The sequence below is a fragment of the Scyliorhinus canicula genome, chromosome 6, assembly GCF_902713615.1.
Source record: "Scyliorhinus canicula chromosome 6, sScyCan1.1, whole genome shotgun sequence".
Lineage (NCBI taxonomy): Eukaryota > Metazoa > Chordata > Chondrichthyes > Carcharhiniformes > Scyliorhinidae > Scyliorhinus > Scyliorhinus canicula.
In genome coordinates, this window is record NC_052151.1 from 79556124 (window position 1) to 79577008 (window position 20885).

A 20885-nucleotide genomic window follows, 5' to 3' on the forward strand; every position below is an offset into this window, starting at 1 on the left:
TGGGGTTGGCTGAGCAAGTGAAGCCCAAGTGCTGTTCAAACTTGTTAGCAAGGGGCTGGCGAGCGTGAATCAGCTGGCAAACCAGCATTCGGGGCGGGAAGCCCATCAGGCCTCATTAAGTGGACCAATTAAAGTTAAAGAGCATTGCCCACCTCACCGGGCCAAGTACCAGGAAACATGCGACAATTCCCGCTCGCTACAGTACTTGGGAAATTTTTCCGGTGAGTCACGCCCATTGTGTCTGAGGACGAGATTGGAGAGGGCAAGGTCTCTAACATCTATGTACAGCTAATGGAAAGGGAGAAGGCCTCGTTGGAGCAGATAATGAGGAAGTGGAAGGAGCAGCTAAGTGGGACATTTGGAGTGAGGCCCTGAGAAGGACTAGTTCAACTTCCACATCTGCAAGATTAAGTTTAATCCAAGTTAAGGTTGCGCATAGAGTGCACATAACAAAGTCGCGCATATGTCGGTGTTTCCTGGAGCTGGAGGATAAATGTGGGCGATGCTCCGGAGAGCCGGCAGCCCACAATCATATTTTTTGGTCCTGCCCAAAACTGGTGGAGTTTTGGGAATCCTTTGCGAGGACTATGTCAGAGATTTTAGGGCTGAAAGTAGCACCAAACCCGTGGGAATCTCGGAGGATCCGAGTGCAGGTGGGAAGAGAGGCCTGATGTGTTAGCCTTTGCATCCCTGATAGCTCGGAGGAGGATCTTGTTAGGATGGGGAGTTCCGAATCCGCCTTAGGCAGTGAGATGCGCGAGTGATTTGGCAGAGTTTCTACATTTGGAAAAGATAAAGTTTTCCATTAGAGGATCAGAGGAGGGTTTCCACTTGAGGTGGAGGCTGTTCATCTCCTTTAAAGATTGGTAAGCGTCAGCAGGGGGAGGGAGTGGCCTATATGGGGGTGGGTCTGTATTTTATATTATTTACAGAATAATTACAACTCAAGGCAGGTAGAGTTTAAAACAGGAGTTTTTTTGTAAATTTGCTTTGTATAAAAATTGAAAATGCCTTGAAAAATATATATTTTTTAAAAATCCAACGTGATTCCACCCATACCCTTTTGTTGTTGCTCTAGAGGTTTATTTTTCACATCCCAATTCTGCAAGAGTGGTTCCCAGAAAAAGCCCTTCAGCGACGCATGAAAGAAGGGTTATAAATGAAATATTACTATTCTTTTCCAGATGCTGACGAACCTGCTGTAGCTTTCTATTTTTATTCTAGTTAATTTTATAGGTTCTTTTTGATAACCTATTTCAATGTTATGACAATGTACCACGATATACTTATAACACTCGGAACACGACAAGTCCTGCCGGTCCCTGGTTGTATACTCAGATCCTGTGCGGACCAGCTGGCAGATGTGTTCATGGACATCTTCAACCTCTCCCTACTCCAGTCCGAGGTCACCATTTTTCTCCAATAAGACAACCATCATATTGGTGCCAAAGAGGAATGAAGAAGCGTGCCTCAACGACTATCGTACAGTGGCATTAATCATTATGAAGTGCTTCGAGAGGTTGGGCATGAGGCACATCAACTCCATACTCCCAGAATGCTTTGATCCACTGCAATTCGCACACCGCCACAACCGGTCCACAGCAGATGCCATCTCCCTGGCCCTACACTCATACCTGGAGTATCTTGACAACAAGGACTCCCACGTCAGACTCCTATTCATTGACGACACTCTGCCTTCAACACCATAATCCCAGCCAAGCTCATCAAATCTCCAAAACCAGGACTTCTCTCCACCCCTGTAACTGCTTCCTCGGCTTTCTGACCCATAGACCACAATCAATAAGGATAAATAACAAAAACTCCTCCACAATAATCCTCTATACCGGGGCCCATAAGGCTGTGTACTTAGCCCCTTACTATACTCCCAAACACACACAACTGTGTGGCAAAATTTAGCTCCAACTCCATCACAAGTTTGCTGATGGCACGACTGTCGTGGGTCGAACCCCGAACAACGATGAGTCAGAATACAGGAGGGAGACAGAGAACCTAGTGGAGTGGTGTAACGACAACAATCTCTCCCTCCATGTCAGCAAAACTAAAGAGCTGATCATTGACTTCAGGAAACAAAGTATCATACACACCCCTGCCTGCATCAATGGTGCTGAGGTGGAGATGGTTGACAGCTTCAAATTCCTAGATGTGCACATCGCCAACAATCTGTTCTGGTCCACACACGTTGATGCTACGACTAAGGAAGCACAACAGCGCCCATACGTTTGCAGGAAAATAAGGAAATTCGGCATGTCCACGTTGAAACTTAACAATTTTTATAGATGCAGCATAGAAAGCATCCCATCTGGCTGCATCACAGCCTGGTATGGCAACTGCTCGGCCCAAGACCGCAAGAAACTTCAGAGTCGTGAACACAGCCCAGTCCAACACACAAACCCACCTCCCATCTATTGACTCTGTTTACACCTCCCACTGCCTTGGGAAAGCAGGCAGCATAATCAAAGACCCCTCCCACCCTTGTTATTCACTTTTCCAACTTCTTCCATCAGGCAGGAGATACAAAAGTCTGAGAACACACATTAACAAATTCAAAAACAGTTTCTTCCCCGCTGTCACCAGACTCCTAAATGACCCTCTTATAGACTGATCTGTTCTCTTCACATATCTTCCCTACTGAGTAGTACTACACTCCTGTATGCTTCACCCAATCTCTGTGTCTATGTATTTACATTATGTATTTACGTTTGCCCTATGTTTTTTTTCATGTATGGAATGATCTGTCTGGACTATATGCAGAACAATACTTTTCACTATACCTCGGTACACAATAAACAAATCCAAATCCCATTTATTATGTTTTAAGATCAATTTTGCAAGGCCTCAAAATGGTATGGAGCCTTAGAAAATGTTTTTATATATTGTTAAGCATCCAATAAACAAAGCAAATTACTGGAGAGAGAATGGAGCTAACGTTTCGAGTCTGAATGACTTTGTCAAAGCACTTTGCTTAGCTTATTTTTATTTAAACGTAAATCTAAACGATGTAGCTAAAGAGAACATAATGAATTTAATTCATAACAATCATCTCTCTATACCTTTATTGGTTAACAAAATACAATGGGCCAAGCTGTGTACACAGATCTGATGGCATCAGTTGTTGTATTCCTTTAGTCAATCATGCACAATCCCCTTCCTCTTACTGCTTCCCTCCTGCCTCAAACACAAGACCCTCAAACTCACTCTCAAGAAAATCCTGGTGAGGGAAGCGCTCAAAAAGCCTGTGATGTAAACTGGACAATTTTTAATTAAGAGTCAACTGTAGTAACTGGGCAGATTGTCCACATTTACACAAAATGCATGTTCAAAGTACTATCTACAGAGTAGCAACAGCACATGGTGCATTTGTTTGGCCATTATTGGCAAGGGGATCCGTACACAGGAACACGTCTTTGTATGGAGCTGTGGTGAGGTCACATCTGGAGAATGTGCAATTTCTATGTCCCCCCCATTTAAGGTGGTACACTTGCATTTGAGGTGGCATAGCCAGGGTTCACTAAATTGATCCCCTGGAATGAGGGAGTTACCCAATGAGAGGCTAAGTAAATTAAGTTTATTTTCCCTGGAGTTTAGAAGAATGAGAGACAATCTCATTGAAATGTACAGGATTCTGAAGGGACTGGATAGGGTAGATACTAAGGGATTGTTTCCACTGATCCCACCGACGGCGAATGGTGCAGGGACAGGCAGAACATCCCATCCACTGTTGCAGCAGTTGACATAAAGCTTTAAAGACTTCTCCACTTTTTCTTACCCATATTTGCCTCCACCCCTTCATTCCACAATAATTTAAATCTGCTCCATTTAGACCAACAGAGGCTGATAGGACAATGGTGTGGTGAAAAAATGCAATGTACTTGACATACCCTGAATGCAGGCTGATGAAGAAAATAGCATGTGCAGCCCACTTCTGTGATTCAGCGCAGGTATACTGATAGCATTTTAAAAATTCTTTCATGGAATCGTATTTACTGTCCATCCCTAATTCTTGAACCTCTGCTATCTATGTTGTACAGCTACACACCCACAATGCTGGTAGGAGGGAGTTCCAGGATTTTCCTACAGTGAGAATACTAAAGGCACAGTTTCAAAACAGGACGGTGCGTGGCTTGGAAGGGAACTTAGAAGTGGGGGTGTTTCCATGCATTTGCTGTCCTTGTGCTTCTACGCGGTCACGGTCATGGGTTTGGAATGTGTGAATGAAGCCCCCATTAGGACTTCTCTCTTTCCTTTAGAATTTTTAATGTTTGAGCACAGTGCAAAGGGAATTTTCGCACCAACAGTTCTTTCTCCTTACAGTTGAATGAAAACAGTCCCCTTTGGGGAAAAACAAAGTGTAAGTGGCAGTCCAAATAGGTCAGTAAGTTGGCATTCAAGCACATCTCGTCGAAATTTTACATGTATCTATATCTCAAATGTAATCAAAAATAAAGAAACAAAAAACACTGCTATCTCCACCTACTAAAATGTCCTTTGTTACAATTTGAAATGAAAGAGACTGGTAGATTGATTAATTTTAATAAAATTACTGGCTGTAATCTTTATGTCACATATTTAATCAATAAAATGTATTTTAGTGAAGCAGTTGCTTGCGTTTCTGATACAGGTGGAATTTTTTTGATATGCCATTATAACTGTTTAAAGCATAAGTTTCTTTGTAGGCTTAGGCCATTCCACAAAGATCCCTCAACTGGTATTTCACTCTTCGGTCAGAGATGTTTTTCTGGGTTTCAGTACAAGATCTTTGACGAATGGTGTTAATTCCTGTAGCTCCTTTCGAACTGTCTCTAGGTCAGATTCACCCTTTTTCTCAATGCTGTTGCACTCGCCCAGGTCATCATCTCCTTGGCCTGCTTTGTTGTGTTGACCTACGAGTTGTTTCACCACTAGACCTTGATACTTCAGTAGGAGTTTGTACTGATCCTGAGGAAAAGAACAAGGCTCCAACTTAAATAGCTTTTCCCGTCACCAGTAACAGTTACTTCTTGCAACTGAACGCCAAAGATGTGATATATATGGTCATGGATTTTAAAACAAGAATACTTTCTCAAATAAAATTTGCATATCATTGTGGGAAAGGTTCAAATTCTTAGTTAAAGTCATGTCATAAGAACAGCAGTCTGATCAGAACAATCCACATTCACACATCTTTGGGGTTGAATTAGTCAAAAACATTTATTTCTGCCACCCAGGTCCGTGACTGCTGCACATTTTGAATCAACAATGCAAGCAGTCGGATCAGAACTCGGGCGGTATTATTGTGGCACTGGTTTCTAAATCTATTGTGGCCCATAAATTGGCACAAAAGAGACATAATAGATCCGAAAGATTGGCAATGATGTTGAAATTCTCTCATTTTGTGGTTGACATGAATTTATGGTGGCCATTCAAAGATGCAAGAAACTCCCACAAGGAGGGGCAAGATCATTGCAATATGTTAATAAAGGCAAACAATGTAACTTAAATACCCAATGGCTCTCGCTCATTTATGCTGCTTCAACATCAACGAGCCATGGAATGAGAAAAGCTATTTGGGTTTAGCAAGCATGCTCACTGGACTAATCCTGTACGATTTACCCTATCTATTTAATTTTGCAAAGGAAATTCTGCACAAATACTCACTGGCCCCTGAAGATTACAAGCATTATAAAAATAATCATCTAGCATTTGATGCTGCTGAGAACCATTAGGAAAATTAGCACTGGTTTGATAAATCACGCGATTTATATTTTTATATAAAACAGGTACATGGCATTTGATGTTGGTATACACTAAAAATAAACTGTTTCTTTTAACACTGAACAGTTGTGTTTAAGATTACAAGTTACCTCAGGAATCTTGGTGATAAGGAAAGTAATAATCTGTGGTACACATCTGCCAGGTGCGTGAAGCATGTGGTGTGTCGACAGCTGGAACAGCAGAACTGATGTCAGATGCAAAACGAGTGCTGGGTCCTCAGTGCCCCTAACTTGCTCAAGTAATGCCTGTCTGTGCTGGAAAATGACTTGCCTAGGACAAGAGATAATTTTGGATCAGTCAGCCTGTGTGGACAAAGTCATTTTAAGACAAGGATAAGTACAGCTCCAATAACTTTCCTGAAGCTCATCAAATTCCAGGACAAAGCAGCCCACTCGATTGGCACCCCATCCCCTACTTTAAACATCCCCTCCCTCAACCAGTGGTGCACAGTGGCAGCAGTCTGTACTACGTACAAGATACACTGCTGCAACTCATGAAGGCTCCTTTAAGAGCACCTTCCAAACCCATGACCTCTACCAGCTAGAACAACAAAGGCAATGTACATTTGCAGGCTCCCCTCCAAGTCACACACCATCCTTACTTGGAAATGTGTTGCTGTTCTTTCACTGTTGCTGGATCAAAACCCTGGTGCTCCCTCTTCAACTGCACTGTCGGCTTATCTACATCACATGGGCTGCATGGGGTTCAAGAAGTAGGGTCACCACCACCTTCTCACGGGTAATTAGGGAAGGGCAATAATTGTCCTCGTCAGCTCCCATCTCAAGAGTGAAAGAAAAACAGATCTACATGGCTCAATGGTAATACTGCAGACAACAATCTTTTATTATTCTATCGTGGATACGAGAAATGACCAAATTAAAAATTAGCGACCAAGAGCCAACGATCCAAAACGTTAACTTTGTTTCTCTCTCTCCACAGATGCAGCCCGATCTGATATGGATGTCCTGCAATTTCTATTTTTACTTGCTCATCAATAAGAATATTTGGAAAGGTTGCAAAATAATTAATTATCCTTTGAAATAAACTACCTCACAGCAATTCAAATGACTGTTAAAGACATTTGAGAAAAAAAGTGACGTTGCTCATTATATCATTGAGTCTTGAAAACAAAAGAAACTTTGGAAATAAAAACATAAATCACTTAGCAGGTCTAGCAGCAATACAGAGACAGGAACCGAGTTAGTGTTTCAGGGCAATGACTTTTCACCAGAATAATCAGTTATCCACATGAACCACACGTCCAGAATCACAATAATATTAATTCCACGAGCTGATGATTAATTTTCTGATGTAAATTTTCTAGTTCATGAGTTTTACCTTTCTTTCTTCTTATCTCCCTTTTTGAGCATAATTCCACAGACTTCTGCTACACCATCTAATGTGGTAAGGAATTCTTCTATACTCTTGATGGAAAACAAAGAAAAACAGCCAGTAAACGAAAAGCCCCTATTGACTCAGAGGGAATATTTCCTCAAAAGAGTTAATTCTGTTTTAAATACATTGCCCTATTTTCTACTTATTGCTTATGGACGTTGATGCTTCACCATGCACAAGTGCAGGTTTAAAATTACTGAGCTGGGTAAAGTGTCAGAAATTTACAAGGAGTTGATGGATTGGGAGGGAGCCCCGATAGCGGTAGTGAAGCGCAAGTGGGAGGAAGAGTTAGGTAGGGAATTGAATGCTGGGCTGTGAGAGGAGGCTCTGAGGAGGGCGGATGCATCCTCGATGTGTGCTAGGCTTTGCCTTATTCAGTTTAAGGTGGTCCACAGGAGACACATGACTGTGGCAAGGAGGAGTAGATTTTTTGAAGGGGTGGGGGATAGGCATGGGTGGTGCGTGGATGGGCCAGCAAATTGTGTCCATATGTTTTGGGCCTGTCTGAAGCTTGGGGGATTCTGGCAGGGGTTTGCCGATGTTATGTCAGAGGTCCTGAAGGCGAAGGTGGTCTCGAGTCCAGAAGTGACGATCTTTCAGGTGTCAGAAGATCCGGGAGTCCAGAGGGGAGAGAGAGGCCGATGTTTTGGCCTTGGCCTCCCTGGTAGTCCGCAGGCGGATATTATTAGAATGGAGGGACTCGGGGCCTCCAAAACCGAGGGTGTGGGTGAGTGACCTGGTGGAGTTTCTCAGGCTGGAAAAGATAAAGTTCACCTGGGTTTTTGATCTTTTTTCAGAAAGTATGGAACAGCTTTGCGACATCTGTTTAACTTTAAAGTCTGCTCTGTGTTCAGAAAACTTCCATTAGGAGGCATCCTGGGTGAACATTTTGTTGTTCCCCCATAAAAACACTTGAATATTGGGTAGAGTTGCCCAAGTCAGGATCAACCCTAAAACACTGCCCTCTTTGAAATTTATCACATCTGATATCGTGAAAAGTCTCAAAATTAAGCTGATTTCTAACATGGTTCAACAATACAAGACATCAGAACGAGTGACTGATGAAGAGTAGAAGTTCAATCCGATTGTGGAATAGGCTGTGTAGGTGGCAGTGTCAAATCAAGTGAGAATAACAAGGAATTGAAATTGGTCAGAAGCTATATTTTCAGGCAGGCTGCCACCATTACTAGTTCTATTGATAATCGTTCTGCTAAAGGGAGATGATGTCCTCGACACCATTTAAAGACAACTGACATTTCTTAAAGGAAGTTACATTTGGCTGCAGAAGATTGTTTTTTAAAAATAAATTTAGAGTAGTCAAATATTTTTCTTTTCCAATTAAGGGACAATTTAGCGTGGCTAATCCACCTAACCAGCACATCTTTGGGTTGTGGAGGTGAAACCCACATAGGCATGGGGAGAATGTGCAAACTCCATACGGACAGTGACCAGGGCCGGGATTCGAACCCGGTTCCTCAGCGTCGCAGTCCCAGGGCTAACCACTGCGTCACATACCGCCCAGCTGCAGATGATCGTTACTGAAGGTTTCTAACCATAAAAGGAAAAAGGATTAAGCAAAGCTCCTGTGGTTCGAGGACATTGCTCTGGAGACATTGGTAAAGGAGTTCAGAAGGAATGTTCTCTTCCCACTAGGCAGCAGCAAGGTCATTAGACAAGCTGCTCAGCATCAGTTAATAGCACACTATAGATCTGACTGTAATTCCAGAACAGCTTTTGTGACTTCACCAGCGTTGCTGAGGCAGGATACCCATTGGAGATCACCCATTACTTTCTGCTCTAGCATTAACAAACCTTCCTGGGTCTCATTCGAGACACAACCATCTTCAGCTGCTTCATCAGTGACCTTCCTTCCATCATAAGGTCATAAGTGGGTTTGTTGGCCGATGATTGCACAGCGTATGGGGGCGGGTTTGTGTGATGGACTGGGCTGTGTTCACAACTCTCTGCAGTTTCTTACAGTCTTGGGCCGAGCAGTTGCCATACCAGGCTGTGATGCAGCTAGATAGAATGTTTTCTATGGGGCATCTGTAAAAGTTGGAAGAGTGAATGTGGTCATGCCGAATTTCCTTAATTTCCTGAGGAAGTATAGGCGCTGTTGAGCTTTCTTGAGCGCCGATGTGGGTGGACCAGGACAGATTATTGATGATGTGCACACATAGGAATTTGAAGCTGTCAACCATCATCTCAGCACCATTAATGCAGACAGGGATTCCTAGCTTCCTGAAGTCAATGACCAGCTCTTTAGTTTTGCTGACATTGAGGGAGAGATTGTTGTCGTTACACCACTCTACTAGGTTCTCTATCCCCCTCCTGTACTCTTGATACATCGTTGTTTGAGATCCGACCCACTCCGGTCATGTCATCAGCAAACATGTAGATGGAGTTGGAGCTAAATTTTGCCACACAGTCATGTATGTTTGGGAATATTGTAGGGGGCTAAGTACACAGCCTTGTAGGGCCCTGGTATTGATGACCACCGTGGAGGAGGTGTTGTTCTTTATCCTTACTGATTGATTGTGGTCTATCGGTCAGGAACTCGAGGATCCAGTTACAGAGAGAGGAGCCAAGTCCTAGGTTTTGGAGCTTCAATATGAACTTGAACACCTTCCAAACCCACGGCTGTTACTATCCAGAAGGACAAGGGCAGCAGATACGTGGGAAGACCACCACCACCTGGGCAGTTCGCCTTCAAGTCACTTTCCATCCTGACTTGGAAATATATCTGTGTTGGGACGGATTGAGTCAGGATACAGCACAGTTTGGGATTGCATCCTACATGATTCGTACACTCTTATCTTCTCAATGAAATATACATGCACAATATGCATGACAAAGTACAGCTGTTTTCAATAGGCACTCATGTTGGGGGGGGGGGCATATATTTTTTCACTGTATAAACTGGATGGTTCGGCATCGGGAGACTCATTGAGAGCTAGGGCAGCACAATGGTTAGCACTGCTGCCTCATAGCGCCAAGAACCCAGCTTCGATTGTGACCATGGGTGATCGCCCAATGTCTGCTTGGGTTTCCTCTGGGTACTCTGGTTTCCTCCCACAGTCCAAAGATGAGCAGGTTAGGTGGATTGTCCATGCTAAATTGCTCCTCGGTTTCCAATAGGTTAGGTGGGATTACTGGGTTACAAGATGGGGGCTTGGGCCTGTGTAGATTATGGGCTGAAAGGCCTCCTTCTGTACTGCAGTGATTCTAGTACAAGGGAGCACGAGCAAGGGATTGGATAGCGGTAGAAACAGTTTACAAGATGGAGAGCTTGTATCCGAAGCCTACAAGAAGGCAATCTTGATGGTACAGCTTACATAAAGGACTGATCCCTATCCACTAGGAAATTTTAACTACACTAGTCAGCTTGCACACAATGACACAGCACAGATTGTTTACAATTCTGTCTCCATTAGTCAAGGTTAATTATACTTTACGGAACAATAGCTGAAAAGTCAAAACTTACTTTGCCACTCAGAGCATTATGGAGCTTTGTGAGAGGACCTCTGGTTTCCTCAGGTAGTTTCGCCAACATTTTCAACCTAAGCTGAACATTTAAAAAAAAAAATTCTTAATTCCAACAATTAGCATTTACATAAATATAAACCGATATACTAAGAGATGCTTCACTTGCAAACACTACTTTGTAACCATCCTGGAATCACCAGATCCTGCCACAGTGAGGCAAAATATACTGCAATGGAAATAGTTTTCTAAAGATCAATAATGCTGGAGGATACAAGCTGTCTTTCCTCCCTTGCACTAGTAATAGCATTGACTTGTAAAGCATGTGTTGCTCACTTATTTAATCTTTGTGCTTTAGTCTGAAATAAACAATCACACGATCTTCACACCCTTGACCCAGGGTTATCTCGAGAATAGAGAAACTTTTTACGTTGCAGATCGAAAACAGGTGCAAACACCACAATTATGGACAAATCTCCACAACTGATGATGACAAAATAATACATTAGGGATAATTGAAACTTTTCCCCACACACAGTGACTCAGCTCTCCCTACCTCGGGTGTTATTGTAGTGTAGGTTTCCACTGCCATCATTAAGTCTCCAGCCAAGAAGTTGAAAAGAAGGTTGGAAATGTCGGTACACATGGTCTTCAATAAATGTTTTTCTAGTTGAATGTGCGCATCATCTAAAATATCCAAGAACATTATTTACTTTGTGTGGCATAATTATCAAAGGGAAACACCATTAGGCAGGTGTGATCATCAAGCATATGTTGACTCATTGACAAATTCTCAGCACATCACAGTAGGCAAACAACTGCACTTCCTGGATGCACAGTGTAATGGTCACTGCACTAATACATAGTAAACGTTTGCAGTAAATAGGCTGTTGATGAGGTTTACAGTTAGTGAAATGCCAAGTACACAGATAAGCTTGATCCATAAATACAATAATTCCCATAAAGATCACACATCATTTCCACTGTATACAAAAGCTGAAAATCTGAAAGAAATGTCTGAATGTCAGACAGAATTTTTTGGAGAGGAACAGAATTTCCAAATCAGGATCCGACGATTGCTGGGTCCCAACCCTGCAGTGCTTTCTTGAAATGTAACCGGAGGGGAGAGAGTTTCCCGATTTCCCCCCTCAATTTGAAAATTGCTTTTGAGACAGTAGGATCCAGTGACACCCTCTGGGAATGTGATCTTTGCATCATGCACACATTCCTTCCTGACCCCACTGGTGATCGAGGATCCTGGCCAACATGCCAGTTTTGTCAGAGCTGCAAAGAGCTGCAACACATTTTAAAGTATATTGTTGGGAAATAGGAGTGGAAACAGGGTGGGGTTGGGAGGGAAAGAGAAGAGAACAAGAACAAAGTTTGTGATATGGTGGAAGGAAGGAGATATTGAATGACAAAAGGGGTGACTGTGCAAGGCAAAAAAACGATGGACCACTGTTTACTTCCCTCCAATCTGAAAAGCAACTATTTATCAACTTTTTATCCACACAACCACAGCCCCTGTAATCCCATGAGTATTAAATTTTGTTAACAAGTCCAGTTTCAATGGGACAAGGAGGAATCTGGCCAGGATAAAATGGAGGAAAACTTGTAACAATGATCTTTAAGGAGTGCTTCAATCCAGGTTAGGTACATTTCAACAAGGGGGAAGAGGTAAACAGAACCAAAGATAGAGCTCCTCAGTTGTTGAGGGAGGTAGAAAATAGATGAAACAAAATAAACAGGTATAGGATGCATGTCAAGTGAATTCTTCAAGCAAGAACTAGGCAGATTACAATAGACTCAGAGATGAAATTAAGAGGAAATTATGACTGGTAAAGAGAGAACATGGGAAAAGAATGACAATTAACATAAAAAGTAAGCCCAAAATCTTCTATCGACATGTAAATAGTAAATGGGTAATTAAGAGGTGGGATGGAGCCTTTTAGGGACAAAGAGGAAGATATATGCATAGATGTGCAGAGCAAGGCTAGAATAATTAATGAGTACGCCTAAAGAGCATGAGGATAAAATATCAATAGGAGCAGACGTAGTAGAAGTAATGGATGAGTTGAAAATTGATAAAAAGGATATACAAGAAAGGCTGATTGTGCTTTTAGGTGCCAATGGCTTGCATCCTAGGTTGCTAAAGGAAGCTGGAGTGGAGATAGGGAAGAACATGCCATAATTCTAGATGCCTAGATGCGGGACAGCTGCCAGTGGATTGAAAAGTGGCAAATGCAACAACCTTTTTCAAGAAAGGACATTGATAGTAGCTACACGCCAGTCAGTTTAACAGCATAGTGGGTAAAGTTGAAAAAGATAACAATCAGGGGAAACAAAACAACAAGTACTTGGAGAGGGTCGTGTTAATTAAGGAGTGCCAACTTGAATTTGTAAAAGGCAGATTGTGCTTCACTAACCTTGTTGATTTTTTGATGAAACAATAGAGAAGGTTGAGGAAAGGAAAACAATAGATGTTGTTTATATGGATTTTACCTTTGAAAAGTACCAAGTAGGCTATTTAACAAAATCGAGCCTCATGGAATTGGAGGGTGTGGGAATCAGTTTCAATGTTTATAAACATTGGGGCCGGTTTAGCTCAGTTGGTTGGCTTGTGATGCAGAGCAAGGCCACCAGCATGGGTTCAATTCCTGTACCAGCGGAGGTTATTCATGAAGGCCTAGCCTTCTCAACCTTGAGGTGTGGTGGTCCTCAGGTTAAATCATCACCAGTCAGCTTTGCCCCTCAAAGGGGAAAGCAGACTATGGCCATCTGAGACTATGGCGACTTGACCTTACCGTTAAAGAATAAACCGGATAAAAGAACTAGCTGAAGAATAGAAAACTGCAAGTTAGTGGTTGTTTTTCAGACTGGAAGGCGCTAGACAAGTAGCTTTCTTCAAGGTTCTGTGCTAGGTTCTGTGCTTTTTCTACAAATGACATGGATATTGAAATAGAGAGTATAATTTTAAAATTTACTTTTAATACGAACTTGGTGGTAGGGCAGACAATGATGATGATACCAATCGACTGCAACAGGACTTTATAATAGGCTATCAGGGTAATAATAACCTTTTATTGTCACAAGTATGAAGTTACTGTGAAAAGCCCCTAGTCGCCACATTCCGGCACCTGTTCGGGTAAACTGGAGTAGACTGGCAATTGGCAGATGGAAAGCATTACAGAGAAGTAAGGGGTGATGCATTTTGATAGAAAGAATCAGAGAGGCAACAAAGTCTAAATGGTATACTTCCAAAGAGTGTGCAGGAACAGAACGATCGAGGGGTGCATGTGCATTGGTCTACGAAGGGGGCAGGACATTTTGAAAGAATAGTTAAGCAAAGTATATGGGACCTTAGACTTCATTGAGGTATGTGCAAAAGAAGGGAAATTATGCTCAACTTTTATAAAGCTCTGGTTAGGCAATAACTAGAGTATAACGCCTAGTTCCAGTCACCACACTTTAGGAAAGACGTCAGAGTTCTTGAGGGGCTGCAATGAAGATTTACAAAAATAGTTTCAGTGATGAGGGATTTTAGCTACAAGGTAAGGCTTGAGAAAGTGTTTTTCCCTTGTGGGAGCAAAAGAGATTGTGGGGAGATCTGATAAATCTGTTCCCATAGATATAGGTGATACAGGGTAAGATTTTGGGCAAGAGCTGTACGGGGACGTGAGCAAGGACCTTTTCATGCACCCTATCCCCGACACCACATCTAACCGGCACATCTTTGGACCTTGGGAGGAAACTCACGCAGAGACAGGGAGAACATGCAAACTCCACACAATCACCCAAGGCCGGAATTGAACCAGGTCCCTGGCATTCTGAGGTAGCAGTGTTGACCGTTGTGCAACCATACTGCCCACTAGGGAATTCTTCACAGTATTACAGAGTGCGGTTTTTACCTGGAAAGAGTTTGGCTCCTTTTTCGAACAATCTTACATTGTTATGAAAGTTCAAGACCTCCTCCTGCAGTTCTTTTACAGTCTTTTTCCTGTTGACACCAGAGGCTGAAGTGGCAGTGGACACGAACACTGAATGCAACACTTCCCGATAGCTTTCATTCAAAGGTCTATTAAAAGAAGAAAAATTATAAACCTCTTTCGACAAAAAGCAGTACACCTTGCAGGTCCACACTTAAAATTGTGTTTGCATTCCTGAAAATTGGTAATTTGAAGGAGAAACATGTTCCCATAGAATCAATGTTAAAACTGGAGTTAGGTTCTGCAGCGTCTTCTTCACCAGAAAAAATAATTATATCCGATAGTTGAAAGACATTGCTAACTTTCTACATTGGTAAATGAGTTAACTTAGTTATACTTTTAAACTAATTTTATTTCAAATGTAATTTTCTATTTATACTATCCCTGCTTCCTCCATTTTGCTTCCTGAACCTTCTACTCCCTGATCCTTCAGGTTGCTGCAGATCCTTCCCCTCCCTGACCTCCGGCTTGCGCTCTCTCCCTGTGCCTGACACAACCTCACGCTTTCTGACTCACCCTATCACCATTTCCCTCTCCTGAAACTGCGATCCTATTCTATGACCCAGCTCCGATGCCGGAGAACCAGAATTGTGAAAGTGGTGCAGAAATGCAGAGTGGGGCAGTTATAACATGTTTTCATTCAAATGTTCTCGCTCACCCCTTCCCTGTCCTGAATCCTGGCAGTCAGCTCGGGCTCTGGAGATAAGCAATGAGGCAGAAGAAGCAGTATTCGAGTCACAGACTCAAATATCACATATGATTCTCCAGTTCATTCTACAACAATGTAAGACGCAAGTTCCAATATTTTGGTGACGAACATGTTCTACAGCACTCACCAAATTTCAAAGTCACATTCTTTGATGGAAATTCTAACTCCCTATGTACCCACCACCTGGAGTAAATTTCTACCAAGCCAGGGCGTTGTGGGGAGAGGGGTGGGGGTGTGAGGGTGGTGTTAAAATGAAATGAAAAATCCACCTGTTTCTTGATCTGTCATGATATGAAAATCTCTGAATTTTCAGGAATAGGAGGAGGCCTCGTTAATATATGTGTATCCAAATTAAGGTCCTACGTAGGACCCCAATGCACATTAACCACAGCCACAGCTGCTGCACTGGCAGCTACAAGCTGGCCCGACAACAAGCCCTTTCTTTGGAGCCAGTGTTTGCTGACCTTCATTGGCTCACGGTCAGTTCTTTCAAAAAAAAATTATTTTTAAAATCCCTCCGTGGCCTTGCCTCCCTCTAGCTTGAAGTCCCGCAGCCCTACAGCCCTCCATAATCTCTGTGCTCCTCCAATTCTGGCTTCTTGAACATCCTCAATTTCCATCTCTCCACCATTGGCAGCCGTGTATTCAGCATAAGCGTTGGAACTTCCTTTATAAACCTCTCCCTCCTTTCAGATACTCCTTAAAACCATATAGGCACTATATGTCCTAATATGGCTGGTTACTAAATTGTGCTTGTTAATGCTTCTGTGTTTTACTACATTAACTAGGTTGTATAAATTCAACCTTTGCTGTTGGGAGGGATGTGTGCGTGTATATAAAGAGGAGCACAGTCACTCCTCTGATGTCCAGGGACAAAGCCACGTTTCCCCTGTCTGGAACTCTCACCCCATTTCACTCACTGCTCCAGAATCTCCATTCCTGCACTCACCTTGAACCTAACAGACAACCTCGAGACCTTCTGGCTTTCTTCTGCTTCCCTTCCATTTTAGGTCAAAGTCACTCAATATCTTATTATTTAGGCCTAGCTGTTAAAATGGGTTAAGCCTTTAGCTGCTCCTTCCAGAAAGGCTGGTTACATGCTAAACTACACCCCTCACCCTACTTTGCCTGTAGAATTCCCATCTGTATCTTTGCTTTGATTTCTGATGATTTTTCTCTCTCTCTGTATATAAATTAATATGTCACCCAGGACTGGGGAACATAGATAGAAAGCTGCTGAAATGGGAACTGAATGGAAGGTGGAATTGGACACAAGGCCTGCATTGAATCAGTGATATAGCGAGTCAGAGGGCTGGCAAACTTGCAAGTAACAGTAAACATAAAGACTGCTGTGGTGTAGCTTACCTACTACAAGCCAAATGGTATATCTTAAAAAGTTAGAACAAAAGCAGATTAAGCTGCAAATTGGAAGTTGCGTGAAACCTGGATCATTCCTTATTATCGGAATTTCTATTTAAGCTTCTGTAGCCCTCCGGCCGAACATTATAGTAACCTCAAGTTTTAGCTACATCCTACAATATAGGGCACTCCGAATGCAGGATCTGCCTTGAGAAGGGAGTTGGGTTGATACTTGGGGTTGAAATCTTTCTTCAGAACCCAATATTGGGAATCAAATCTGTTTCTTTAACATTGGCCCTATTGATCGAATCCAGAGGTTTCTGGACTCATCCTGTCTTACCGACATTATGCCTAATTCCAGGACTGGTCTGAATCTTTTGGGTTTTTTCAAACTTATCCCCACTTTTTCCTAGAGTTACCTCCCATTGCCATCACACATTTATTTTCCGCTATTCTGGGAGAAACAATGGATTTTTGGGAGGGAAGGTCTAGTTTCCTTAATTTTTTAGAAATAAAACTGGTAGGTAAAGAGCATTTACAACTAACCCATCTGTCAGAAACAGCAGTGCTCAGCTACAATAAACTATCCAGCATTTGTACCTTTACACAGCTGTTTTTTTTTTGAGGTGAAGTAATTGCTATAATAGAGGGAAATGTGGTATTTTACTGAAGTAAAATCTGTCAAACTTGGGTTGCATGAGGGCAGCAGCAACCATCAGAAAGTGCAGCCCCAGGACCATCACCATTAATGATGATCTACTGATATACAGATGGAGGTTACAGGGAAAAATGAAGGAGACAAAACAAGACATTGGAATGGAGAGATTAATCTGAACGTGAGCATTTATTATGGAGCATCACTCATAGGACAACTACAGGTAAAGATATCTTTGGAGCAATTTGTACACTGTATTTACCTGTATAACCAAGACTGCACTGTCTTTTTAAGTAAAGGGTGAAATACAATAAATATCTCGTCAACGTAAAATGATTAGGTAGTTGGTACACTAGATTTGATCAGGGAAGGCGAACACAATGATTGATTAAAAGCAAATTACTGTGGATGCTGGAATCTGAAACCAAAGAGAAAATGCCGGAAAATCTCAGCAGGTCTGAGAGCATCTGTAGGGAGAGAAAAGAGTTAACGTTTCAAGTCCAGATGACCCTTTGTCTTCATCTGAACTCGAAACGTTAGCTCTTTTCTCTCCCTACAGATGTCAGATCTGCTGAGATTTTCCAGCATTTTCTCTTTGGACAATGATTGATTAACTGGTTTGAAGTGTCAACTCCTTGTGCCTCAATGCAAGTAAGATCATCTGTCCTCATGAGCCCTTGAGGATACATAGTATATAATTATAAATTGATATTTGAAGGTATTGGTGAACATCTATGTTTGTGCGAATCAACCAGTTCTATGAAAAACAAATCTGTTACTGTCCACCAAATACACTGCTATAAATTGGAAAGGAATATTGCATTTCATTAAGATGTTAAAAATGAAACTCCTTCAGTTAGCAATTCTATTGCATAATCTACTTCTCCTCAACTCGTCAGGATCTCTATTGTAAATGTTTACAACATAAATGTTCCACTGTGGTTATAAATAACAGTAAATTATAAATATTAAACATGCTATTTGAAGAGTTGCAGAGGAGTTCTTGCAGTGTCTTGTTGAATACTAATTCTTCACCCAAGATCACTTAAGATTAAAATAAGCAAAATACTGTGGATGCTGGAATTTGAAACAAAGACAGAGGGCACAGGAAAAATCCAGGTCTGCAGGCATCTATTATGAGAGAAATAGAGTTAACGTTTTGAGTCCTTTGACTCTTTGTCAGAAGTGAAGGGAGGATGTATTAGAGCAAATGAAGCTGTAACAAAAAGCAGCAAATTTAAGAACAAAAGCCTGGTGAGAGAGTGGGGTTTGCACTGAAGCAATGCATGTATGGAACATAAAAAAAAGGGGGGGGGGGGGTGGATTTAAGCTGGAAGAGAAAGATCAAAATCTAAAGTTGCCAAACTCAAAGAGTCCCAAGGACTGCAATGTGCCCAATCGGAAAATGCGATGCTGCGGCTCCAGCTTGTGCTGGGCTTCACTGGAACATTGTAGCAGGCCAAGGATGGACATGTGGGAATGAGAGTAAGGTCAAAATGGTAAGCTAGAGAAAGGTTGAGATCATGCTTACGGACTGCGAAGGTGTTCTGCAAAGTGGTCACTCAACCGGCAATTAATCTCCCTTTTGCAGAGGAGACTGCATTTGGAGCAGCAAATACAATAGACCAAATGACTGTATTGGTACCGCTTCATGCTCCCGTCTCGACCTGGAAAGTTTCATCAATTTTGTTTCCAATTTCCACTCTTCTCTCGTCTCCCATTTTTTAATATCCTAGACATGCATTGCCTCAATGCAAACCCCCTTCCCCTTCTCACACCAGGCCACGTGCCTTTTTATTCGTGAAAGTTGCTACTTTTAATTTAGTTTCTACAGTTCTAACACATTCTCCCTCCCTTCAGTTCTGACGAAGAGTCTAAGTTCTTGAAATATTAACTCTGTTTCTCTCCTAGTATATAATGGCAGACCTGAAGTGTTGGCTAGTGTAGACTTGAAAGATGAACAGACACTTCCAACACTGATGAAGGTTCAACTCAATTTTATTAACTACTTCTAACTAACTAACACACAATGACTGTGGGTCTAAATGATGCTAACTTCAACTAGAGACCTAAGCCTTGTCCGAACCAGCTGATTCTCTCAACACGTGTTGGAAGTCTGTGCTGGGCTGGATGAGTTCTTGTTACACTCAGAGGCAGCACCCAGAATGAGCGTGAACCGTGGTGCCCTCTGTTTTTATAGTGTGTGTATTCGAACTGGTGATTGGCTGCGGTGTTTGTTCATGTTGATTGGTCTCTGTGTGTGTCCATCAGTGTGTATGTCTGCACCATGATATACTGGTGTATATAATGACACCCCCCCCCCTTTTATAAAACAAATGTTGATATAGGCATGTGATAATAAATAGTGTGGGTATGTGGAGAATGTACCTAGCTATGTGTGAGGTGCAAAGACATATGTACAAAGCTATATACAGGGAACAAGACTATTTACAGAGGAAGGTGCCTGGTGCAGATTACTACCATGAACTGGAACAACCAACAAATCTATTTACAAATCACTGGATAACAAATGCAACAATAAAGGATATAGGGAAAAAAAAACATTTCAGAGAGTCCACATGTGTAGAGTTCATAAGTTCAGTCTCTGAGGTGGGCGACGAACTCTGGTTGACCGCCTCAAGGGTGGGGCAATGGCTGGCGCCTCAGGAGCCGGGAGGGGCAGGCAGAGTGACCGGAAGTGCCACACAGTCCATGGCGGGATCAGTAGAAGAGCTGGTCGGAGGATCCCATGCCGACCCTGGAACCAGGCGAACAGCACGCCTGTTGCCGCGCCGAATGGATCCATCCGGTAAGCGGACCAGGAAGGAGCGGGCGGCCACCTGCCTTAGAATGACAGCAGGCGCAGACCAGCCACCATCCGGGAGGTGGATGCGAACCTTGTCGCGTGGATGGATGTCGGGAAGGTCAGCAGCCCGAGTCGTAGGAAGTTTTCTGCTGTAGTTGAGACATGTGCATGCGGTGGAGCACTGGGACATAATCGAGGTTGGGAGCCGTCGTTCTGAGGGTGCAGTTCATTAGCAGCTGAGCAGGCGACAGGCCGGTGGAGAGCGGGGCGGAGCGATAGGCCAGCAGAGCAAGATGGAAATCTGAGCCAGCATCGGCAGCCATGCTGAGGAGCCGTTTAACGATTCCGTCTTCCCATTGGATTGGGGGTATAGGGGACTGGACGTAACGTGCTCGAAGTGGTAGTGTCGGGCGAAGCCGGCCCATTCCTGGCTTGCGAAACAGGAGCCACTGTCTGACATGATCGTCAGCGGAATGCCATGTCGGGCAAATGCCTCCTTACAAGCCCTGATCACAGCCGAGGATGTGAGATTGTGCAGCCTGATGACCTCTGGGTAACTGGAGAAGTAGTCGATGATGATGTAGTCCCTGCCCAATGCATGGAACAAGTCGATGCTCACTTTGGTCCAAGGCGATGTGACGAGCTCATGGGGCATCAGGGTCTCCCGTGGTTGGACGGGCTGAAAACGCTGGCAGGTAGAGCAGTTGAGCACCTCATTGG

General features: G+C 42.9%; 1 protein-coding gene across 2 annotated transcripts in view; it reads right to left on the reverse strand.

The window, feature by feature from the left end:
- Positions 1 to 3059: 3059 nt before the first annotated feature.
- ufl1 (UFM1-specific ligase 1) overlaps positions 3060 to 20885 on the reverse strand; it is an 87557-nt gene continuing 69731 nt past the window's right edge. Inside the window, exons 14-19 of one of the 2 annotated variants that reach the window (XM_038799552.1) lie at positions 14559 to 14725; positions 11207 to 11337; positions 10652 to 10732; positions 7111 to 7196; positions 5862 to 6042; positions 3060 to 4956 (exon numbers count right to left, since the gene is read on the reverse strand). In XM_038799552.1, coding sequence (XP_038655480.1) covers positions 4732 to 4956; positions 5862 to 6042; positions 7111 to 7196; positions 10652 to 10732; positions 11207 to 11337; positions 14559 to 14725 — 871 coding nt within the window. In that variant the 3' untranslated portion in view covers positions 3060 to 4731. The remainder of the gene's footprint in view (positions 4957 to 5861; positions 6043 to 7110; positions 7197 to 10651; positions 10733 to 11206; positions 11338 to 14558; positions 14726 to 20885) is intronic. The other variant, XM_038799553.1, reaches the window with a different exon arrangement.